This window comes from Mirounga leonina, unplaced genomic scaffold (genome assembly GCF_011800145.1).
Source record: "Mirounga leonina isolate KUSES-001 unplaced genomic scaffold, KU_Mleo_1.0 Mir_115, whole genome shotgun sequence".
Taxonomy (NCBI): Eukaryota; Metazoa; Chordata; class Mammalia; order Carnivora; family Phocidae; genus Mirounga; species Mirounga leonina.
The window spans coordinates 49914276-49940393 of NW_023270268.1; the positions used below are offsets into that span (position 1 = coordinate 49914276).

At 43.4% G+C, this 26118-nt stretch overlaps 1 protein-coding gene across 1 annotated transcript in view; it reads left to right on the forward strand.

Annotated features, from left to right (window-relative positions):
• The window catches only part of KCNAB1 (potassium voltage-gated channel subfamily A member regulatory beta subunit 1), a 377254-nt gene that overhangs the window by 268905 nt on the left and 82231 nt on the right, over positions 1-26118 (forward strand). The window contains exons 3-4 of the mRNA XM_034997624.1: positions 20822-20859; positions 25646-25725. Of these exons, the coding sequence (XP_034853515.1) occupies positions 20822-20859; positions 25646-25725 (118 nt within the window). The remainder of the gene's footprint in view (positions 1-20821; positions 20860-25645; positions 25726-26118) is intronic.

A 26118-nucleotide genomic window follows, 5' to 3' on the forward strand; every position in this document is an offset into this window, starting at 1 on the left:
TGCCACCTGGGCCTGTCTTGCCTTATGCCCTTCCCTAATCAAGGGAAGCTTCCAGAGCAAAAGCAATGAGTTATAAGAATAAACCGTGTGAGCTTCTTTTTTAATGTGTTGCGTATGTGCAGAATGTACTCCTGGCTCGTCTTCCTCTACCTTAGAGATGCTCTCATTGAACTAAACATTTTTACACTAGGAGAACAGGACATTAAATATTTAACATGCATGATATTATTTTTGTGACACCCTTCTTGAGTCTAATTCTTATTGCCAAGGCCAATGTAAACTAGCCCCTTCACCTGTCATTCTAACAACATGACAAGTATTTATAAAGTGCCTCTAAGACACTTGAGAAACCATTTAAAAAGTACAATGTCTTCCCCTAGAGAGTTTACCAATTTTGCTGTATAATATAGAGTGAATTATCTTAAGACCAAAATACCCACAAAATTTTAAATACTGCATGAATATTAAACATAAAACGAGAATTTTAGGCTTGTCACCTTTCCTGGGACGTCTACCTTGAATAATTCCCATGGCGCATACACATTAAAACTGAACAGGCATTTGTATTTTTACAATATTGTTTTAAAATACTGCTTCCTCATTTCCTACTTTCATGAATTAAATCCTTCGGAGTTGCTGATGACCTGGCTGCACCCTGAATTGCCAGTGACCGCTGGCCGTGTGCATTTGCCTTCCCTCCTGGAGTGCATTAGGAGCTAAGATACAGCCAGCCTGGGAGAGCAGCATGCCTGATGTTCCACACGTTGTCAGAGCCAGGGCCAGGGGAGAGCTGGGGAAGAGAATGCAGAGGGGTCTCTAACACCCCCATGCACACACCCCTCATCTCCCTCAGTGCGGCTGTAAAAGGATGAGTAGCCCTCACCTGCTACCCGTGATTCAAAAATGAAGCCAAGTAGCAGGGGAGAGAAGGCCCTCCAGAGACCCAGATGTGGGCAATTAGATGGAATGGATCATTTATATATACACATGGTATCACACTTAGGAGAGGGGGAATTAGTCCTTGCAGTCACCACCCCCTATACAAATGAGAAAAATAGAGGTAGGAAGAGGGGAAAGGTCTTGGCCAAGACCAGTGGTAGGGACAGCAGAGCCCACATCTCCTGCCTCTGGCCCTCCACCAGCCGCCTGACTCCCGCTGCCTCATCGGCCTCCAGCCTCCAAATGCCCACAGCCTCTTCCCAGCCTCAGCTTCCTCCTGGAGAACCAGGCATGGAAGGCTCCTCCTACCTCTCACAGTCATGATACAGGCAGTGATCAAGTTCAGCATGACTCCAGGGTGGCAGCTGGGTGAAAATGCCTTCACTCTACTTTAGAACCAGAAAATGTGGGAGGCTGAATGGCTCCCTGGAATCACTCTCAAGTTAGGGTAGCAATCAGCTCCACAGACAGAATGGAGACCAGAATCCACGTCTCGTGGCCCATGATCCAGAGTGCTTTCCCTGGGAGAGATTTCAAAGTAAGACTGCAACTGAGTGCAGACGTTTTGTTTTCGCGTGGATGCCCCGAATGAAGTCCTGAACTCCCGACATTCCCTTCTGTGAATATTGCCCTAAAGACGTCACGCAGTCCTGCCCATAGCTCCCGGACTCATAGAAGTCCGATTGAGGCACACGTTGTATACATGCAAGTCTGTTCATTGTGTTGCCTTGAGCTTTGCCCCGCACACTAACTTTATAAAGGTCACATTCATCAGAGTATTTTCTTAAACCTAGGCAGTGTCAAAACCCAAATGGAAGTTTGAGAAAGTTTCAGAGTTTCAATCAGCAACACAGCTGAGTTCCTCTAATCATGAGACTAAAAACTCAAGGGAATCAGTTGGGGTGCTGTCCTCCTGTGAAATGGGGTGCTCAGGTTAAGAGGGTGCAGGGCTATGGGGAGCCACCTCTGGGAGGGCAGCATGAATGCCTGAGGGGTGACCAGCTATGGGTCAACACACGGAGGGGAAGTGTGTGGAGATTCGTACCTATGCCTTAGAGGCCTCAGCTGGTTGGAATCAGGAAATCCTAGTTCTTTTTACAGATGTTGAGTGTGAATCAATCCGAAACCTTCTTGAGTAAGCGAACAGAAAATCCAGCCAAAGCAAAATGAAAACATCAGCTTAAGCCAAAGCAGAAATTTCTAGACTCACATGGACAGTAGATACTTCTGGCTTGATGCAGGGATCAGACTATGAACTCTGCAAGCGGGAGGTTTCATTCTCAGCCTGCCCTCAGTAACAATATGGCTGCAGCAGCTCCAAGCCTCCTATCTTACTGGCTCTGACTGGCTTGTGTATCCATCCCTGAACCAATTACCGAAGAAATTCAGTCAATCAAGAACCAACCCTAAAGCTGTGGAAGGGTTTAAATCTACCTCAGCCACAGAATGCACATTCCCAAAGGAAATTTAAAGTGCTCCTGCCTAAAGAGCTCCACATTCCTCTGCTCTAAGAAAAGAAGATATCCCTGGAGCCTGAAAACCCTTCGCCCCTTATTTTCACTTATCTGAGCTTTCTCTAGGTCTTTGGTGGCCAAGGTTGAAAATTAAAATTGCCCCAGCCTTTTCTACAGTGTGAGGTATGCTCAGAGTTTGGTGGCTCAGCTCACATTGACTTCTTGCAACCTCAGTTTGCCTAATCACCAAAACTCTCCTCTGGAGGAGCAACATGTAGCTTTGTCTTTTTAATATACTTTCCTTCACATTTTCCCCCCAAATGTTGAAGGATCAGTGAGCCCCAGGCTCATTTACAAATAAAAGCTTCATCCTAACACCTGGGTGATGAAAATACGCAAAGGAGGACCTCCACGAAAGCAAAGCAGAAAATACCGCCAATGTTCATTTTATATCTGACAACTAATTAAGATAGGAGGAAGAGGCTACCCAACATGTAATTATAAAAAATGGGTGATGAGGTAATGAGCAGTAGCTGAATTAGAGCTGACAGTCTATCCATGGGGCTCGCTTCAGGCTGTGCGGAAGGAAACAGGAGGATGAGGTGTGCTGGGGGTCCCTGCTCATGGTGACTGGAGACAAGCTTTCTGTGGGACTTTGTCATTTTTCTTCTTAGTCGCTCACTCTCCTCCCCTCCCAAGTGTCCACCTCCGGCTCTATTCCCTTTCCCTTGGCCCTGACTGGGCAGAAATTCCAGCCCGCTCAGCCTCAGCTGGTACCTGCAACTCCCACCTGGCTAAGAGAGGAGACAGGGCTGGTTCTGAGACAGTTCGGGAAGTGGCTCTCTGTCTGACTTTGTCACCCCTCACAGCATTGCCAGGGTCAAGCGGGACAAGCAAAGCAGTCCCCCTCCCTTTCAGCACCTTCCTGGGAGGGGTGGTTGGCTGCCGTGGCCCTGCTTGTGGGTCTGATGCCTCAGACACCACCTGGGCCTTAGGTTATGAGCTCTTAGGGGGCCAGGAACCGGGACAGATTTGATCATCCCTGTCAAGCACGGAGTCTGGCACTCTTCTCGTTCATTCTCATGTTCATAGATCGCACAAAGCTGTGCCTGACGCTGTGCTGGGGAAAGGGGAGAAAAGATGCCCCAGAGCACTGGGGGCTCCAGGAAACAGAGACCATATTATTGTTTGCCATTTTGCCCCCACCACCTTGGCATGGTTCTAGGGAAATGATGGGGCCTCAATAAATACTTCCTAAATGAAGTGATAAATTCAGGAGGAGAAGCATGGGAATCCAAATAAGCATGACCTGGAGAAGGAGCTATAGGGGAGAGACAGGGGGAAAGCTATAGGGGAAAGCTTGTCTCCAGCTATAGGGGATGAGAGAGGACTTCGGGAGGATTAGGAAGAATACCAGAGCCCATGCCACAAAGCTTGGAATTGATCTGTTCTGTGATGGGGAGTCACACAGTGGTCACAGCAAGGTCAAATTAGAAAGGACTGGGAATCGAAGCAAGGAGAGAGACTGCACAGGACTCAAATGTTCTTGCTTTTACAGAAGATGAAATGTAACAATCAGTTAATTGCTCACTAACTGTGAGCCCAGTTCATCGTACTGTGTGCATATATAGAGAACCTGTACAGAATACATAAGGAGATTGTGAGTAAATGAGGCTTGATCAGATTAGCAAAAGATGGGTAAAGGTAATACAAAAGGAGATGTTTTTAAAGGCAAAAAATAAAATACCAGAAAAATGACCTACTATAGGTGTCAGCATAACAAATTACACGTTTTAGAGATGGGATTTTAAAAAAGTACTAGTTTCTAGATATGTTCTTTATGTTAGAGGACAAAAAGAAATGGAAAATAAAGAAATGGGTGAATAGGGGTGCCTGGGTGGCTCAGTCGTTAAGCGTCTGCCTTAGGCTCAGGTCATGATTCCAGGTCCTGGGATCGAGCCCCACATCGGGTTCCCTGCTCCGCGGGAAGCCTGCTTCTCCCTCTCCCACTCCCCCTGCTTGTGTTCCCTCTTGCTGTGTCTCTCTCTCTGTCAAATAAATAAATAAAATCTTTAAAAAAAAAAAAAAGAAATGGGTGAATAAAAATCAGACAAATATGAACAAAAAGGAAGTGAAGTGGTGATGTGAAATTCATATTCAATAAACAAAGTAGAATTCAGGCAAAGAAAAGATAGAGTAACAAGAGCTGATAATCGGTGGACTGAGGTCCCTAAGAAGGAGCAAGGGGCTAAGGCCCAGGGGATCTGTGGAGAAACAAGTCTTGGATAGAAGGAACTCTCTTCAACAGGGACAGGAAGAGAAGGGGAAAGGACAGGTGTGATCTTAGTTTATGGTCCCTTGACTCGGGAGCCAGTGTTGAGTACACACCAGCTGAGGGTGAAAGAGATGAGGGGTCTGCATACCAGAGGAAGTCGCTGGGCAGCTGCAGGCCACAAGGAAATGGCAGGACATCAACTGCATCTGTATTGGTTGCTGGGTTTGGGAGTGAGACGTAGAGAGGATTATAGTTTGTCTTCTTCTATGTTCTCTGTGAAGCAGGAAGTGTGATTATCTGCTGATGTTGGAGGAAGAGGAAGTGGGGCCTGAGGTTGAGAAAAGTAGGGCATCTCTGAAATCCAAACAGTGGAGAAAAATGACTAGAAACCAGAGCACTGGTGACTCTATGCATCGTTACTATAGACCGAGAATTTACAATGCATCTGTCTCTGTATTCTGTGATTATCTTCAGCACAGCTCAGCATCTTGGTTATGGGGGATGAACAGCCAGACAGACTTATCCCGGTGGGGGGTTCTGCCAGGCAACCACAATGAAGGAACAGGGAGGCAATGGAGTTGAGAATAGGGTAAGAAAATCTTTTGAATACTGAATCTCATCATTCAGACATCCTAAACTTCCAGGTCAAGGAAGGAATTGAAGACAGATCAGACTGGAAGAAAGTAAAGACTTTAAGGACAGAGTGTGTAGGGAAAGGTAACTGTACAAGATCTGCAAGAGTGAGAAATTCTAGCACACAAAGGCTAATCACCAGATCTTTATTATATATACTTGGAATATGAATGAGGCACACCTCTACCCAAGTTCTCTTGTGTGCAAGTTCAGTTCTGTATCTCATGGCACCTTTGTGGTTGCCACTCCATCAACATTTTCTACTGTTTCATCTAATAGTCATGGCCTGTCATGCATACATTTTTTTTTTAAATTGAGGTTTATACTTGGGAGTTTACAGTATCCAAGGTGTGCTAAATGTATATAGTTCCTATACCAGTGTAACTTTAAGAAGTCTTGGCATTTTAGGGGCGCCTGGGTGGCTCAGTCGTTAAGCGTCTGCCTTCGGCTCAGGTCATGATCCCAGGGTCCTGGGATCGAGCCCTGCATCGGGCTCCCTGCTCGGCGGGAAGCCTGCTTCTCCCTCTCCCACTCCCCCTGCTTGTGTTCCCTCTCTCGCTGTGTCTCTCTCTGTCAAATAAATAAAATCTTGAAAAAAAAAAAAAGTCTTGGCATTTTAGTTACATAGATCAGTGGCTGTGGCGTCGGTCTCCAATTGCCCCACTGAGCCATATGAAGAGGACAGTGGATTCTCAATTACCTCTGCTGGGAACAGTGACACGGAATATTGAAAATGTGTTTATGTTTGTCTTTGGAATGAATTTTTTATTTCTGTTTGAATATGGGTTCCATAGGCATAAAAACCTATTCGAGGGAAATCAAGAGTTGTCTAGACTTAATAAAATATGCAGGAATGGTATAATGACCCAGTAGCCCATCTCTGCCTAGGCTTCTGGTAAGCTTTTAGAGCTCCATATTGAATTAATCATTCTACACGGCACCAGTGGGAGAAATTCCGCCGTGACCCCATCAAACTGATGTGTCTCACTTGCACCATGCTCCATCAGAATTGGTGTCCCTTGTCATCTTGTCCCAGAAAACAAGACTGCTGATGCTCTTTTTTATTCCACCCGTTTTTTATTTCCACTAAGCTATTTTTGCTACAGTCATTTACTGCCACTGGGATTTTTGCACAAGGTTAATAGTACTAATAACACGAAGGACAAAGCACCAAAGAGAGAATCTTGAAAGAATAGCCTGTAACCCTTTATTTGGTCAGGGCTAAAAACCCTGCAGGACATTACAGTCTCGAGTTTGGGATCAAGGCCACCTTCAGCCTTCTTTGTTGAGTTGTTCTGCACTCTCTGGGCCCAGCACTTAATGTCATACTGGGGTCTTATAGAGAGATCGAGTCCATTCCAACAATGTCCCAGCTGCTGCCTGGACCAGTTTTTTACTCTGGCAGCCATTATAGTCACATAGGAGTTGTTAAAAAATATCTGTGCCTGGGCTCTTCCTCAGACCAACTAAACCAGCCTCTCTGGGGAGGAGCAGGGCATCAGCTCCCAAGTGGTCCTATTCATTGGATCAGAGTTGAGGATCACTGGCCTGGACAAGGAGCTCCAAACTCTACTTCTGGACAGTTGAGGAGGCCATCCCAGCTTACTGTCCAAGTTCTTTGCTCATCAGGTGGCTGCCTTTAGCATGGAAGCTTTTAGGACCCAAAAAACTCCACTTCCCAGGCTGTGTGCAGGAGACGCAGCCAGAGAGCAGGGTGGCTGCCACTTTTGGTGCCCAAGAAGCAAGTGCCAGGTGTGGTGTTTGTTTTTCATTTAGCTTTGGTCTCCAATTAAAATTCAGAATTTTGTGGCATTTTTGAATGTTTTAGTCTATTCACCATTCTCCATGGGTCACTTCCGAATAATCCAAAGTAAATAATTAGCTTTCCCAAGCTTTGTTAAGATGGGGATACGGTTAGAACTGGTACATTCTAATGTTGACTTTAGCTTTCACTGTGGTCTCTGGAAAAGTCGTTTACCTTCTTTGGAACTTCTGGTGCTTCAGATATTATCTCTTTGGAAGATAAGAAGGAAAGTAACGCTTAGTGAGCCTCCGTTGTATTTGTAGCGCTATATTAGACACTTGATACATGCTGTTGAATTAATTAAGAGCGTGGGCTGTGGAGCCAGAGTGCCTGGGCTCACATCCTGTCTCAAATATTCCAGCAAATAAACTCAAATCACAGAGTGGTCACAAGGTTCAAGTGACATAATGTCTATAAAGTATGTAGCACAGTGCTTGGCACAACGCGGAGTTCTCAAAAAAGCACCGGCTGGCTTTGTCATCAGTCTCATTGAGTTCTCCCAGCCACCCTGGAGTGGGTATCATCATTCACTGTAGAGATGAGCAAAGTCTCCAAGGTGAACCTATTTCTCCATGGACACACTCAATCTCAGGTGTAACTGAGAGAAAATGAGAACACCTACCACTTAGAATTGTTGACAAATAAGAGAAGTAATTTCAGGACCTAAGAGATAGTTGACCTGCAAAAGTGAGCTCTGTTCTCGGTGTCGGAGTGACACTGGTAAGTAAGTTGGACAGTTCCCTATCCTTGTGGAGAGTGGGCACACTTCTCCGCCTGACCTTCAGGAACCATGAGGCACCGTATGCATCAGATCTTTTGGTGGCACATTCTTCACCATGATTATGTATTCTTCCCTAGTTAATAGATAGTTCTAGTCCCTCATAGTAAGTGGTCCCTAAGGTTCTTGACTAATCACAAAATGATCAAAGATGGAGAGTCACCAAGTAGATATTTTTGCTCCCCCACCAGTTTCTTCTGGGGACACTCTCCCTATTTCCTGAAACCAGGGCCCCCGGTGCTAGCAGAAGGAGTAAAAAGAGACTCTCAGTACTTTAAGAGGGAAAATGCCGGTGTTATTTTACCACAGTGATTCTCAGATCCATGCCAACCTCCCAGCCCCCTTCTGGAATGTTCTTTCATATACATATCAGGGTAGTGATTAGTGGATACCCAGACGACTAACTCACAAAGGCCATAGATGGAGTCATGTAGATTAATTTGTTTCCAAGCAAGGAATTAATGAAAAGAAGATAAGCAGGGAATAAAAAAGTTTATTGAACATTACTTCTATGCTGATCATTTCCTGTCCACTGTTCTTAAATTCATTCAGTCATAAAACACTTAAAAGCCCCTCCTATGTACCAGGTATTATATGGTCTCTTGGGAGACAGAGATGATCCTAGTCTTGAAAATGTTAGTAGTTTTGGAAATGTCTCAAGAAGGCCTGTCTTCTGTGTTTGACAATAATCCAAAATACTGTTGACACAGAAATATTACTTTTACCTTCTTTGATATCTCTGGTTGCCTACATTTCTAGATAACTTTTCATACAGTGTTTTAGGAAATCTCCTCCCATTCCTGTAAAATCGGGACTATGTGGTTGTACCGTCAGCACCCAAAGCCAAAGCCTGGCTGCGAACAGCCAGGCCCAGATCAGGCTTCTCCCATATCTTAGTTCCTTTTTCAGTAGTGTATAAAATGCCATCTCAAAGGCGAATGACTCTATGTAGAGTAGAAATTAAATAGGATCTCCTAAGATTACAAATATATCAATATGCTTTTGATTTAATATTGCTTCATTTTCTTCTTTAACATGATACATTTCTCTGCATAATTTCTGCAAAGGGAAGATCTCTGTCACTTAGAAATTCTCTTATTTTAATTCAAGTTAAACTTCCATGCATAGTTCCATGGGAAATGCAAAAATACCCCATCCACTTGATACAGCTATGAATTTTCCATTAGGAAAAGGATGTTACAGGTTGAAGGAAAAAAAAACCCTGAAGTCATTAACACTTGGTAACCAGCAGGCATAGATAAAATAAGCTAATTTTTATATGTATAAATCCATAAATCTATGGAGCTGGGTTAATTTGAGTGTAAATTAGGGTTGGGGACTTTTTAATCTTTAGATTTTTCCTAAATTATCCCTTATATATTTCCTCAGTTTTAATTTCTCTACATTTCAAAAACTTGTTAGTCAAAAAATATGTGCATCATTTTGCCTTCTCCTTTCATTAGCAATATTTAATACTATAAAATCATTAAGCTCAGAGTCCAACAGGGAAAATTTGAAGACTGTCAGAAAATATTTTTCATTCTCTATTACAGTGTATTACCCTCATCGTGTTTTCACTAAGTTCCTTTGCCTCGCTATGCAATTAAAATTTATTTCTCAGCATATCCTGATACTCCTATGAACGTACCCAGTGGTTTTTATGTGCAGACACACCAGAGTTATTCAAAACTTTTACTGTTTGGGGAGACAAGAACTCACTGAACCATCAAGAAAATACATCCCTACACAAAGATAAAGATTTGGTATGAAATTTTCAGAACTAAAAGAAAACATAAAGGAGGCCACAACTTTCAGACTTCTTGATGGCAGTGTTCTTTAGAGAGTTCTCATTCACAGTAACTTCTGTGGAAAGGCAAAAGATAAATCAAAATATATATATATTTGAGCATATACTATGTTCCAGGTCCTGTGCTAGGAGTTCACAGAAAAAAGAAAGAAAGAAAGAAAAAAGGACTTTCAATCTTAACAGCAGATCCCATTTTAAAAAAAGATATTGAAAATACTTTAATATGTTTAAAATAAAAACAAAACAGCAATTTCCATTTAGCCGTGGTATCCCATTTTATTTCACCTACAATAACTAGTCTGTACATCTCTTATAGGAGTTCTTCCAAAGAACAAAATGAATAAGGTGGTTATAAGTGCCCTGGAAACTTCACTGTAAGAAATCTTTTCAGCATGTAATTATCAATATGAAAAAATATGAGGAATGAAGAATTTTAACCAAGAAACTTAATACATAATACTAACAAAATATAAACACTGCCTTTTTTTTTTTTAAAGATTTTATTTATTTATTTGACAGAGAGAGACAGCGAGAGAGGGAACACAAGCAGGGGGAGTGGGAGAGGGAGAAGCAGGCTTCCCGCCGAGCAGGGAGCCCAATGTGGGGCTCGATCCCAGGACCCTGGGACCATGACCTGAGCTGAAGGCAGACGCTTAACGACTGAGCCACCCAGGCGCCCCATCACTGCCTTTTTTTCATGTTCAGGAAGTAGGAACTATAATTTATTGAAACCCTTGTTTATGAGTGGATTTCCCAGTGAAATAATAATGATTTTTAAAAAAATGCTTCTGGTTATAAAAATTGTAATATTTATTTCAATAGTGTGGGCACAAAATTAAAATACACTGAGAAAAAAATTCATCTAAGAATCTTTTTGGCTTTATTCTAACTTTTCATAATAGGCTCGAGGTGCTAAATCAGTCAATTTGAGAATCCTATCTACATAAGGAAATTTAAGGAGCTTAAGCTATGGATTTATTTTTTTAATTTTATTTTAATTCAATTAATTAACATATGGTGTATTATTAGTTTCTGAGGTAGAGGTCAGTGATTCATCAGTCTTATATAATATCCAGTGCTCATTACATCACATGCCCTCCTTAATGTCTATCACCCAGTTACCCCATTCCCCCACCCCCCACCCCTCCAGCAACCCTCATTTTATTTCCTATGGTTAAGAGTCTCTTATGGTTTGTCTTCCTCTCTGATTTCGTCTTGTTTTATTTTTCCTTCCCTTCCTCTATGCTCCTGTTTTGTTTCTTAAATTTCACATATGAGTGAGATCATATGATACTTGTCTTTCTCTGATTTATTTTGCTTAGCATAATACCCTCTAGTTCCATCCATGTCATTGTAAATGGCAAGATTTCATTTTTTGATGGCTGCGTAATATTCCTGTGTGTGTGTGTGGGGGGGTGTGTATCACATCTTCTTTACCCATTCATCTGTTGAAGGACATCTGGGCTCTTTCCATAGTTTGGCTATTGTGGACATTGCTGCTATAAACATCGGGGTGCAGGTGCCCCTTTGGATCACTATACTTGTATCTTTGGGGTAAATACCTAGTAGTGCAATTGCTAGGTTGTAGGGTAGCTCTATTTTTAACTTTTTGAGGAACCTCCATACTGTTTTCTTACTATGTATCACTAAATCTAACATCTAAATGTGGGGAGTGGGTCATTGTTTCCTAGTGCAAGATGGAGAGCTGTGAAATTTCATTCCTATGTTATGTTCACAACAGTCCCTGTTGAGTAATGTCAACCCCCACAGTTCGGCTTTTTAACACCAAGCTGCCTCTTCTAAAAGTCATGCCCCAACCCTGCCTCCAATACTTCCATCACTATGTCCTAGTCTTTAAACTTTTACTGATTAGCTTCATGGGGAAACAAAACAAAATGGTTCCAGGCAGATTTGCCCTGGAACAAATTTTAAAATAAAATGGATCTGGCAGTATCCCTTGACACTGAAGTACATGAAACTTTAAATCAAAGAAAGAAGGAAAATATCAAATATTTATATATTCTCCATCAGGATCATGAAGAACCTAATGTCAATCCCAGCCATTTAACCCTCAAAACTTCAAGGCTACACACAGGCATTAGAAGAAGGTCCAGGGTTCAACTCTGCACAGGTTTTTCTGGGAGGTCCAGCCAGCTCCACCCCAGCCTGTCCTAATCTAAGAAGCCTGGCCTAATCTAAGACCGGCTCCCCTTTGCCACTGCCTTGCCCACTGGTACACTGTGCCCCAGAATTCCTTCAAAGACCAGCACACCTCATTATTGCCCGGCCCTTAGCCTTGGCTCCAGGGTTCATAAGGGTTTAAGAGCTTAAAGGCCAGGATGGTTCTGTGCATGACATTTTATGGGAAGACAAGTTAAAACCTGTTCCCAGGTTGAGTTGAGAGAATGTGGGAGCGTGGAGGTGGCTCAGAAGATTGGGGGCAAGTATGTGCCATTCTTCACAGAGGAGGCAATTTGGGGGCAGAAACTGGTGTAAAGCTTATCACAAGGAACGTTCAGGGGAGGAGGCATTTGGCAGAGGGAAGCACATAGGAAGTTTTGTGAAAGCAGGGTATTATTACAAGCATTAAAAACAAACACTATGCATATCACTTGTCTGGAGCAGAGTGGTGGGGCCTGGGGGGAGGCCTCATTACCAGAAAGCAGCAAGGGGCTGGGAGAGACCGTGGCCTTGGAGACCCCACAACTAACCAACTGTGGAAAGATACTTCTCTACCATTCTACTTCCTCATCTACAAAATATGGGAATGCTTCAGATTTTCCAGATTTGCCCGTAAATGGGAATACTACTTGCACTTTACCTGTCTGAAAGCACACTTTTATTCCACATGGCCTTTATCACTCCCTTACCTACTTTCATTGCTATTTCAAGCTCTTTTATTGAAGTGCAGGTGTGAAAGTACCCCCTTCACCTCCCCCTTCCCCAGAGCTGGGGTGACATTACTGGTTCTTGCAAGAAGAGGTAATCAAAGTAAAAAAGAAAAGGCTAAGTTGTTATCATATTTGTTAACTCGGGCCAGATGCTCATTAGCAATACACTAGAAGCCAGAAATGAAAAACCAGGCTGCAGCTTGGATCCAAAAATAAGGGCCAGGCTCTGTGGAAAACATCAACAGATGCAAAACCAGAACAAGGAAGAACATTTTGTCTGCACCATTGGAAAAAGACAGAACCTTGAGCTATCTTCCAGGCACACAGACATAGATCCATACTTAGTTGATCAGTGGCAACCACACAGGTATAAAGAAAAGGAGGAGATACTAAAATCTCAGCATGGGAAGAGTCTATGGTCCTCAACCCTGGCTGCAATTGGAATTATCTTAGCATCTTTTAGAAGTTCTGATGCCAAGGTCCTGTCCCCAGAGATTCTGATTTAACTGGTCTGGTGAGGGACTGTTAAAAGCTACCATTTAAAGCTCCCAAGGGTGTATAAACGTGCAGCCAGAGCTGAAGACCACTCATCCGAGGTAGTGAGTGAGGGAAATAACCGACATGCTGCACATGTTCTGGGTTAGACACCCCTTCTTGCTAGGGCTGGAATGTCCATGGTTTGAAAACATTTATTTACTGATTCAGCAAATGATTATTAGGGACCTACTGTGTGCAGGCTCCACTTCAGGGGCTAGGATTAAAAATTAAATTAGTCTTGGCCTTGCCCTCGGGACGGTTGATGGGGAAGTCAAATGAGAAAATAAATTACCTAGCTACAAAGGAATATGGTTAGTACAATAATAGTGGTTTGTTCAAAGAAGGGGTAACTTCTTCTTCCCTCAAAGTCCAACCACAGAATCATGAAATCATAGAGATGAAGGAAGCTTGAGGTTCCAAATTTTGTGTGTAAGGAAACTAGAAATCAAGAGGTTGGCACGGGGCCTAAAACACTAAAATACTCACTCTGACTCACCAGAGGAAGTGTTATAGAACTGTGTCCCACAGCACTGAATTCAGAGGCTGGGTGTTGAAGAATAAGTAGGATTTATTGGGTGCAAGGACATGAGAAAGGGTTCCATTCCCAGAAGGCTCAGCCTGAAGCTCAGGCAGGAAAGTGCACACAGGGTAATGCCCTGGACCTGATCTCAGGTGGTGGCCAACAGCTTGGTGCCCCCTCCTCCAAATCAGCACTGGTCCTGGGCTTACATGGTTTCTTGCTTTCCAACGCATTTTGAGGGGATGCTCCCACCTCCAGCTCCACCTCCCTCTAGGAATAATTCTATTCAAATGAGATAGTAAATACATTAGTTTTACCCCTTGAGTTGTCTAAGTTCAATGAGATCTGGGGCTTGAATGTCTAACCTTAAACTTTCAGTGATATAACAGATTAATAACTCTGCACACCCCTAGATTAAATACCCTTTGACCATTTGGTCAGCCTTGACCACCTAGAGTTGACATGTGCTCTACTTGCAAAACAAGAATTGTTAAATCCATAATGAAATGTGTTGAATTTGTTCTCCATTCTCCCCTTCCTCTGACCATGGTGTTGTCCTTAAAGTTTCACCTTCTCTCATATCCCATGTCCTTTTAATCAGCAAATCCTATTGGCTCACCTTCAAAAGCTATCCAAAATTCAGGTACTTCTCACCATCCTCACTACTACTGTCTCCAACCAAACCATTGTCCTGTGTCACCTGGATTATCACAGCAGCCTCCTAACTAGGGCTCACATGTCGGACTCAGCCTCAGAGGTGTGTCCTCCACTCCACAGATGTTCCATTTCGAAGAGTGTCAGGCTGTGTCTCTTCTCGATTCAAAACTTGTTGGCCTGTCCAGGGTCCTTCGTATGACTGACATGACCCCATATGATCAGTTCTCTATGGCTCCTCAGACCTCACTTTTTCTTCTCTGACCACACGGTCCTCCTCATTGACCTTGAACATGCAAGCAATGCCCCCCTCCCCATAGTTCACCCTGAAATTGGAACACCCTTCCTCCAGATGGCTGCATTGTGAGCTCTTCTACTTTCTTTGGGTCTTTTCTCAAAAGCCACTTTCTTTGTGAACTTTCTCCGGCTACCCTATCTAAAATCTCAACACTCACCCCCTTACATTTCACATACCTTATCCTTGCCTTATAAAAATGACTCTCTTTAACACTCGTCTGTAAGCACTATGTATTTTATATTTTATTGACTTATAAAATATTAACATTCATCAATAAGTACTGTATTTTTAATTTTTCTTATTATTTTGTCTTTCCTCATAAATCTGCTCCAGAAATAATTTTTGGGTTTGTTCACTGGTGTATCCTGATAATTTAAGTACAATGCCTGGCACATGGTGTACTCAATAAATACTAGTTGAATGAAAGGAAATAGAAAACTTACCTGTGGCATAATAAATATTACAACCGCACTTATACATTCCCTTCTTGATAGTTATTAAAAAAAAAATCCACACCATAAGCAGGTCAAACTGCAATATAGAAAAAGATATCACCAAATCTATAACCTTAAAATGACTGAAACCCAAATTGAGGGACATTCTACAATGTACTTGATTGCTACTCTTCAGAAGTGTCAAGGTCAGGAAAGACAAGGGGAAGACTCAGGAATGGTCACAGATCAGAGGAGCCCAAGGAGACATGATAACTAAATGCAACGTTGGATCCTGTATAGGATGCTGGGACAGAAAAAAGCCACTGGAATTCAGAAAGGATCTGCAATGTAGTTAATAATACTATACCAATGTTAATATCCTGCTTTTTTTTTTTTTTTTTAATATCCTGGTTTTGATAACCGTGCTATGATGATGTAGATGTTCAAGGGCCAGGGAGGTAGCCTACTTGAACAAACATTATTACATCCAAATATCTAAATATCTCTTCAAAATCAGAGAGGGAGACAAACCATGAGAGACTCTGGACTCCAGGAAACAAACTGAGGGTTACAGAAGGGAGGGGGGTTGGGGGCTGAGGTGACTGGGTGATGGGTATTAAAGGGGGCACGTGATGTGATGAGTACTGGGTGTTATATGCAACTGATGAATCGTTGAACACTGCATCAAAAACTAATGATGTACTATATGTTGGCTAATTGAATTTAATAATAAATAAATGTCTCTTTGTACTCAAACAAGGAGGTTACTTAAGTGATAAACATGTTTCCTGAATGAATAACAAGAAGCAATTACCCTATAAACCACCAATAAGGCAATTAAGTAACTGAGATAGGGTGGATGTGTGTGTGCACACGTGCACACGCATGCATGTGCAAAGCAGTTTTCTTTTTTTACATTTCAATCACTTTTCTATGCCATGGTAGCTGTATGCACCGGATATAAACAGATTTTCAAAGCATATGTTCCTTGCTGTATAAAGGAATTTTATCAGAAGACACAATAACAATTCAAAGTTCTCTTTCTACTCTGCTTTTAAAAGGCTAGAAATAACAAGTGTCAGTTTAGTAAAATTACCTTCTAAGTAACATCCCACTAATTGGAGATTTCACAGTGAAATAATCATACACCGTTCTAGATCTCAAGAAGGCATGTTCTCATTAAAGGCAGAAAAATGATTAGGAAACATGTCACAGAGGGGATTTAAGAATCCTATTAACTAGCAAACCACCTTATATCTTCTGGAGGGGTGCGGTGAAGAGTAAAATCATTCAAGCCAAGTTCTCCTGTCTGGAAAGCTGCTGCCCCATCTTTCACCGTCAGAAGGGTACGTGTCCTATTTGTAAGTGGTAGCTCTTCGCTGGGGGTGGCTGGGGAACGATGCCTACACTGCCCCCCCCACACCCCCACGGGAGGCCTTGCAGCCAACGAGAAGGACCTTCCCTTGTCCTTCTCTGGGAGGGGGTTTGGCTGGGTGGGCCCCTGGGGACAGGGAGGAACACGTCAATCACCTAGGGACTAGAAGAACTGTTGAGGAGCATTACTCACGTTTCTGTAAGTCAAAATAAACATGTTTGTTTGGTGAGAAAGTATCCCAGTGTTTTTTAGATTAACAGTCAAAAAGGCAATTCAATACAATTTAACCAAAATGTATCGACCATCCACTAAGGACTTATTTCTATTCTAGGACTGTGGATGTAAGAGGAATAAAATCTTAACCCTCAGACAGCTTACTCCCTGGTAAAAGATGTAAAAGTTTATCAGCAAATAACTGTAAGATAAATGAGTAGGAAATGTCAGAAGGACCAGGGAGGTAGCAGACCTGAACAACGTGAGCTGAATGTAAGAATAACAAAGTTCCAGAAATGGCACCAAATTCTTTATTTTTGCTAAGTTTTAGTGTAGGCATGTGACTTAATGTAAATATATATATAATACACATATTCTATTTATATTAAAATTTTTTAACTGAAAAAGAAAAGCAATTATTTCCTGGGTGGTTGTTTTTTTTTTCATAATTCATTACTGCTTTGATTTGAAATCAGAAGCCTGACATCTATTTCTTCTGAACCAAAATGTCACTCAGGCTCTGCATTTTTTCACTGTAAGGTACAGAATATAGCGTTAAATACTTAAACTGGGGGTGGGAGGTAGTTTTTTTCAGATTGATTTTGGAATATAGCTTCCCCTAAACAAAGGCTTTCCCAACATGGATCACATCTTTGTAAATGGTTCTTACCAGTAAGGTGATTCCTCCAAGATGTGTGTATAATCCCAGCTTTCAACATTATCGTATTCAGTCTTCAATACCATTTTGTATTACTGTTCAATAACTTTAAATCATAGCCCTTCATTTGTACTATCAAAAATTAACTGGCGTGCCTGGGTGGCTCAGTTAAGTGTCTGACTCTTGATCTCAGCTCAGGTCTTGATCTCAGGGTTCAAGCCCCACACTGGGGTCCACATTGGGTGTGGAGCCTACTTAATTTTTACCTTTTTTTTTTTTTTTAACTAAGAAAGGTAAGCTACATAACGCTAGTTTCTTTTCATAAAGTTTGAAATCCAGTATTCAATGGCCTAGTTTTGGAGAATGAATTTCAGGCTATTTTTTTCATTTCTGGAAACTGATTTCAACATAAGAAACTGGATCACATTATTCCTAAACAAATGAATTTCCCAAAGATTTCCAGATTTGTCAGGACTGAGAGAAGCCAATGAGACATTTGTACAAATACTTGCAAATGCCCTATAGAAAAATATTCAAAAGCTGTAAATGAGTTGTATTATCAGTAAGAAGCTTGCAACTTTGAGCCAATCTTTGCTGTTAAGTGGAGATAAGACCATTTCCTCTGATGACATGAACAGTTAAAAGAAATCTCTTCAGTATCACAGCACAAGTAAGCCAGGAAATTTATCAACCAAACACTGACCTGATTTTGCTCCAAGATACGGAAGAATAGCTAATTCGTGGTACTAATTACTTGTCCCATTTCAGCTTTTTAGCCCAAAGCGATTCCTAATGAGTGATGAAATTAATGGACTTAGGCATAGTGCCCCTACAAAGTAATGCCACTCCAGATCTGTTGCTTGACAAATCCAACATCAACCCTACCCTCTGTGAGAGCCAACCTGTAGTAGCCCTTACAATTTGGAACAGTGCGTTCTCCATCCAATGGTCTGAGAACTTTCTCATCACAAAGTAAGCCATTTTCCTGATGTTTTGCCTTTCAGGGACTCCTTGTCTAAAAGTTCTTTGACCCCTCCAAAATTCTCTCCACATCACAAATAAATATAGCTAATGGTCTGCTATGATTTACATCCATGTTCTCATTTGCTGCAAGAGAAAGTGCTACCAATAACTTATCCTGAAAGTTCTCAACCATACTTTTAACATGCTGAGCTACAATGTTTCTGGTTACCCTAACGTCGCAAATGCTTGTTTATGCTCTGGACACATAATTTCTGCTGCATTCAAAAGAAACTCCTATAAAAAGCATTGTCTGTAAAAAGGTTTTGATGCCCAGGCAATTTTTTTTTTTAATAGAGAACTACATTTCACAGGAGATCGCTTATTTTATTCTCATTCAAAAACAAACGCTACCATTTTTTCAGTCCATTAAGTTTTTCAATGCCCATCTTTTCTGTACACCAGTCCTGGCTGGTTTTTTATGGTGCCTTAAGTTGTCATTTTTCTGTGCACACATTCTTTGGACAGTATTCCCACCCAACCCCCCAAACCCCTCAAAAGTGCCCTCCTATTTCTCTCTCTCTCTCTCTCTCTCTCTTTTTTTTTTTTTGATACTCATTTCTCTTTTTTAGGAGATGCACAAGTTCACCTTTTTCTTAACTTTACAATAAGAAAAACAGCAGTAACTAACAACTGCTATTTGATTCCAGTGTTGAATCCAAAGGAACATGCGCAGGCTTTCGCTAACTAGGGAGGGCATAACCCTTACCCAGAGGGCACTGCCCCTCCGATTCAAGGCATGTCTACCTTGTGGGGGACACCAGCCTTCTCTCGCTAAGAGAAGCTGGAAATCAGACATTTTAAAGAAAAATTTCCTAATTATTTAAATAATGGTACCTTATTCAAAATTTATTAAAATACCAAGAGGGTCAGCATTGTTCTAGCCAGGTGACACAGGTCTGCAAGTATGGGCTGCCCATCTGTAACTCCCGGGGATGTCGAGTGGAACAGTAAAATAATTTGTATCCTATTTTGTTATAGTCCCTGAAAAACTAAGAAGAGAAAAGGCACAATTATATCAGCCTGTTTCTAGGGATTATGGAATCCAAATGCCATAACTAATTTGGAAATATTCTAACGAGGCAGTGAGATGCAGTGAAAAGGATATCCTTCTTGAAGCCAGGCCTGTTTGGGGAATCCTGGGTATTTCACTTATTAGGTTGGTTGACATTAGATTCCTCATCTGGAAGGAGGGATAATACAGTTGGCTTGTAAGTTTGCTAAGATGATTAGAGATAAAAGTATACACGTTTCTCAGCATACTGTCAGCATTTGTGAGGTGTTCCATAAATGCTAACTATGACTGTTATGAAACGCAAAACATACAACTCCAAAAACACTTCTTTGTATGCGCCACAAGCATGGATTGCGTCCTGGCTCTCTCTCCTGCACCCCCTCCCCGCCCCCTCCCCGCTTTTCTGCAACACATCTCCTCACTCTTCTCCGTGGCCCACCACAGCTTGTCAGCACCCGCTGATGTTTGCCACCCTCTTACCTCATCCAGGCTCCTATCTGTACCTGGAATGCCTGTCCCTTCCTTCATCATTAGGTTACCTCCTTTGCAATGCAACCAAAGTGTCACCTCTTCCAAGAAGTCTTTCGGGAGGGCCACCTCCCTCCAGCCTAGGTAGAGCTCTCCCTCCCTTACTGCTTTGTGTTTGCCTCAGTCTGGCTTTGTAGTATTGTAAACTGTGAGCCCCTGGGAGGGAGGGACTAGGTCACTGTCCCTAGCACCTGGGTGCAGTGCCATTGCCAGGCATGTCATTTGGATAAAAACAAACAAGCAAAAAAGGATCAAGGAGGCAATGAATGATTGCAGTGACTATAGACTGGCCTGGCAAGAGCCAGTGTCTGCTTCCCTCTTGCTTTACAAATGCAAATCTTTGGCTGCTGGTTGTGCATCTCTCCCCCTGCCTTCCCAACCCTCACTCCAGCTCTTGCCTCCATCTCTAAACCAATGGAAATTTCCATTCCGGAGTAGCAGGTTGTAACAGAGGAGGTGCCTAAGTGTCACCTCCTGGGGCTTGAAAGTGGGGACTGGAAGGACACCTGAGAGGCTTCCTTTTGAAAGGTCACAGGGAATACAAAGCAGAGTACCTTATTGGAGGTAAAAACCACAACACAGGGTCTTACCTTCATGTTCAGAAATGGTGGCTTCATGTACCTTTTCTCTTGTACCTTCAAAACTAGTGGCTTCACCAAAATGCATGTGTAGCCACAATGGGCTTGGGAGAATGCACTCTTGCACACGATCATTCATGGTCCTACATCAGAAGAAAAAGCATTTTGTAGGACAGGGCTGTCATTAGCATATATGAGCCCTTTGAGTGAGGAGGGATGCAGACCGCTGCGGAGTATTTACTGAGGAGGGGAGGAAGGCTGGACATCATCCAGACACCCCATGTGCCCCTTATCTGGACACCTTTGTGAACAACCTAGTGAGGGAGCCCTGTTGTAAGAAAACGTATTTCATTATCCATAATATTAGAAAAATAATTATGAATAATGTGCAAATATTTATTCTTTTCTAGGAACATGGGTGACATTCGGAGGTCAGATTTCAGATGAGGTAAGTCACTCTTGGCTTCCATTTTGGTGATCAAAGAAAATGCAAAGCTGAGCAGTGGGAGTAGTCTTCTTGGGGGTCCTGGAATTTTATAAGGATAAATCATGGAAAATGGTTAAGATTGAATCAAAGATTATTTTCAGTTTTATTCTGTTTCCTGTATTTTTCACATTTTGACTACTAACAGCCCATGAGGTTGTCAATCTATTATTTGTGCGGGTGCAATTGTTAGAGAAAAACCAACTTGGCATTAATATTTAGTTGCTTTATGGAAAGATTTCATTGCTGGGATGTGTGTGTGTGTGTGTGTGTGTTGGCTCCACCTAGAGTGACCAACTGGTCCTAGTTTCCAGGGACTTTTCATTTCTAGCATGGGATTCTCAGTCCCAGCTGGTCACCTCAGTTTGGGCAAGTTGATCCAATCTTTCAGAGCCTCAGTTCTTCTGATGTGAAATGGGATGATAAAGTTTACCTTGGAGGTCTGTTGAAAGGGTTAACCATGTTTAACATGTGAGATGTTTATGCAACCCTTTCACTGGTAGGTAGCAGACACCCAATAATGGCAGCTATAATAATTTATTTACTGTAAAATTCCTCTAAATCTTTGTTTATTCATTCAAAACAGTGCTTACCAAAGTGATATTCTTATCATTGCCTTTAAGGAATATCTTCATGGCATAAGTGAGTCATGCAGGCATTGAGCATCAATAACCCCCCAAGGACAAAGTCCTCAAGTCCCTCCAATCTTTTTGCTTACCTGCAACACCATTGAGGAGTCTGGATAGTATGTCTGAGTGGATACACTCAGTGGGATCCAGCCCACTCTGCCACTAGATTTACTAACATTTACTAACAGTTGCCACATCAGCAAAATGCAGGTGATAGCCCCTACTCAGCAGGATCACGATTAAGATTAATGAGATGATCCTATGAAGTGCTCAGCCCCATGCCTGGCCCAGAACAAGCCCTTCATAAAGGTAGTCCTTACTATCATTCCTAAGGAGAAGCTCGGGGGAATAGATGGTCTTTTTCACCGCTCCCAAGGTCACCAGTGTTATTTAATTGATCCTGGGGATAGGAGTCTTATCTGCACATTCTCATCTATCTGAATGCCTGTTCCTGGTATTGGGCATAGGTCACCAGAGAGTTTGTCACATGGGGGATTCCTTGGAAAGTAGACTATGCTGGAGATTAGCGTGCAGAACAGAAAATCGGGCCATGGTGCAGTCTCAACAATGACCACGGCTGACCCCATGGGGAGCTCCAAAGCTGAGATGGCCCTGCAGAGTTGTCCAAGATTGGGGCAAAAGGACTGAGTATTTATATCCTTTGTATGACCAGTCATCGGAGAGAGGCTGCCCTGGGAGGGTGGGTCTCACCTTGGGCGAGGCAACTGTCTTTAGCCAAGTGCAATTTCCCAGCAACTAGGGGACTAGGTCCTACAGTTCTGAAGGAGGATCTGGGGGGTCTTCACAGGGTTCATTACAGGGCCCTCTGATGAGTATCAGGTAGGGTGTATGGAGGAGGCACAGAGGCGAATCTACAAATATCAAAACCATGGCCACAAACTTAAGTCAGACACAAAGCAGGTGACCGGGAGGGAGATCTAGAATTAATAATCTACTGTATCTAGCAAATGCATAACCTTCTACTGCCTGTTACGGTAGCTGGAGGAGAAAAAGACGAATACACCTTCGCTTTAGGAGCAGAAGGGCCAGCTGTTAAGGGCACCATCTCCCCTTTCATGTTTGCTCTCCTCTTTACAGTATCTGCTCTCTGCTGCAACGAGCCCAGCTTGCCCAGGTCAGAGTGTGCAAGGCTGGCCTCTGAAATACATCATTTCAAAAGCACGAGTCTAAAAACTGCACAATAAAGCTGTCGTGAATGGCTGCAGAGGCTCTCACCTCAGATGCAGACCAGACAAACAGCTACTGTTGACTTTCCCCCCGGTCCCTGCGGAGAGAATGGCAGCAAGGGGGAGGCAAGGAAGCCACAGGGAGACCACGGTACCCCCAGCAGCTGAATCGCCCGAGCTCGACCATTTCCATGAGGGAAAAATGCAGGCCAGTAGCAACAAATTCACCTTCCCAGTTTTTCTCTGCCTTCCCTCTGCTTTGGACGAGCTCAGCACAAAGCAGGTACAAACTGTGAATCCCAGGATGACCACACCTGTGACGTGCTGAGTGGCACAACCAGCAGTGCTGCCTCGGGAGGTGGTGATGTCCCCATTCCTGGGAGACTCCGACCATATACCAAACAGCCACTTGACAGGGTAACAGCAGAAGGACCCAAATACCCCAGGAGATAACTCTGTGAGGTGCCGCCCACATGTTTTGGCTTCATCATAGAGCCAAGACAGATGTTACTCATGTGAATAATATTTTTAACTACAATAAGTATATCTGTATCACTGTCTTCTAGCACTTACTTTTCAGAGTTTTATCTACATTTTCTTACCTGTAAGGTAGCTAGGGTTCCTTGAATTGCGCATAACAATAAACTCAAGTCACACTGGCTTGATCAGTACAGGAAAAGTTACCTTGACTTTCCAGCTAGATTTTCCAACTAGAAGTGCAGACGTGGAGCAGGCTTCAGGGTGGACTCCCATCAGTGGCCCCACTCCGTTTCCCAGGGATGCCCGTGGCCCTGTGTTCCTCCGTACAGCGACCTCATCCTCAGACAGCAGGCTAGCTGCAGGAATTCTTTTTTTTTTTTTTTTAAGATTTTATTTATTTATTTGAGAGAGAGAATGAGAGAGAGCATGAGAGGGGGGAGGGCCAGAGGGAGAAGCAGGCTCCCCGCTGAGCTTGGAGCCCGATGTGGGACTCGATCCCAGGACCCCGGGATCATGACCTGAGCCGAAGGCAGTCGCTCAACCGACTGAGCCACCCAGGCGCCCTTTTTTAAAGATTTTATTTATTTATTTGAGAGAGAATGAGAGACAGAGAGCATGAGAGGGAGGAGGGTCAGAGGGAGAAGCAGACTCCCCGCCGAGCAGGGAGCCCGATGCGGGACTCGATCCCGGGACTCCGGGATCATGACCTGAGCCGAAGGCAGTCGCCCAACCAACTGAGCCACGCAGGCGCCCTAGCTGCAGGAATTCTAAGCCTTGCTCAGAACAGCAGTTCCAGGGAAAGGGTGTTGCTTCTAGAAATTTTGTAAGAAGAACAAGGAAAGAGGTTCCCAGAGGCCTCTGCGAATCTGTCCTTGCATCTCATTGGCCCAAAGGTGTCACATGACCTTCCCCAAGCCACTTACTTTTCCACCTGCCAGGCTGGCGGTTGGAGGCGGGAGGCGGGGGGCGGGTCCGCTTCCACGGAAGCCTGTCTGTCTACCTGGGGGACCTGAATGGAATCATCCTCGGTTTGCAGATGAAAAAGCAAAAATGCTGAGAGGTCAGATGACCTCCCCAAGTTCATTTATCCAGTGAGCAGTACGCTCAAGGCCAGAAAACAGTCGTCTTAGGTCAGCGACTTCACTATTCCACATTCAGGTGTTTAAATTTTATGGTTGGGGAACATTTCAGCGATCACGTAGTCCAACTCTCCATCCAGGATTCTCCATCTTATCTTAAAATTTCTCTCTAGATGATATTATGCACATTTCCCAATAAGGATCCACTAGTATGTGACGTGACATAACACAAGGAAAACATACGGTGCGAGCACAGTAATTTCTTAAACACAGGGCAGGCGTGATGGGAAAAACTATACTTAACTTTTAATTTCTACTTAGGATAAATGTCATAATGGTCGCAAATTAAAAGCAGTAATCGCATTTTTACTGCTATTATTCTAAAGGATTGGCCTGGACCCCCTTTTGTTAGCCTAATAATTTTCTTGATATGCCGATTTTAAAAACAACAGGGAAAGAGTTTATCTTGGAAATGCTGATGAAGCAACCTCAGCCCGCAATCAAAGGCGTAATGGAAAAATCCATTTTAATTATTTGCGAGGTGTGTTATTTTTCAGTTGACCAGTAAATCTATCAGCAAAATGAAAAAATGTCCTCTCCCCTGTTGCTTATCACTGTCCCTCTAAAGTGCTCCCTCAAGCTGTTGTTTCTAGAGACGCTGGTACTCTTGGTAGTCCTGCACACCTGCCCCTCGGGTCTGGCAGCACAAAGGAAGGGGCAAGGGGCGGGGGGCATGTATCTGCAGGCTGACCGGTGGGGAGCGGGATCCCCGTGAGCCAGCGCACAAGCTCCGTCCCTCCTCTCTGCTGGCTGGTGGCTCTGTGACAGTGGCTGGGGTTTTGCTGAGCTACGGGTGGTATGAGATTGACAGCAGTCAGGGCTCTGTCCAACCTCTGGTTCATCAGCACAGTGCACTGAGCCTCGAGGAAAAAAGGCACAGGCTTTTAGGTCAGGAGTCACCCAGCTGCCAAAACCTATTGGCTTGGAGAAAGGAGAAGAAGGGAAATGGAGTCACCAGTGGTACAACTGACCCTCTTTGTCAGAGAGATTATGATGCTGCAGAGACTGTCGTCAAACCAGATCTTCCAAGCAGAGTGAGAAACACACATCGATCCACCTCCCTCACCATGCTCCTGAGGGCTGACCTGTCCCAGCGCTGAAGGAAATCCCTTAGGGCCCGGTGATACTTTTCCCCTATATATGCTGGTTGAATCTTCTTTTTTTTCATTCTGTAATACAACTGATAAAAACAAGGAGTGGTTATAGTGAGATTTCAGTGTTCTTAAAGACTAAAGACCAGAGGAGGATTACAAACTTGCTTCCTGGGTTCGGAAACCATTTGGCTTTTCTGAGTGACCTCCACATCCTCTTGCAGGTTGCTGAACGGCTGATGACAATTGCCTACGAAAGTGGAGTGAATCTCTTTGATACTGCCGAAGTCTATGCTGCTGGAAAGTAAGTCAGTGCCCGTCTGTGTCCCTCAAGTGGCATTTGTGGTACCAAGAGTGCCCGGACCATTGCTGACATGCTGGTGGGAAGGGTCTGCCCTTCCCACACACTCTGGTGGCGCTGCCTTTCGCCCTTTCTCTATCCCCATCCCCAGAGTTGGGGGTATTTATTGCCCGCCTCTGGCCCTTCCTGCCCCTGGTCCCTGTATGAGGAATGGACTGAAAACATCGCCACAGGCTACCTGAGGGGCCCAGGTAGCTGGGACCAGAGTGGTGGCAGGGCAGATCAAGAAGTGTTAGTTGACTACATGAGTGAGGAAGTAAATGAGCAGATTCCAGCGTGGCGGTTCCGAAGCTCGCCCTCATAATTTCATAACCACATCTCATAGTTCCTTACTCC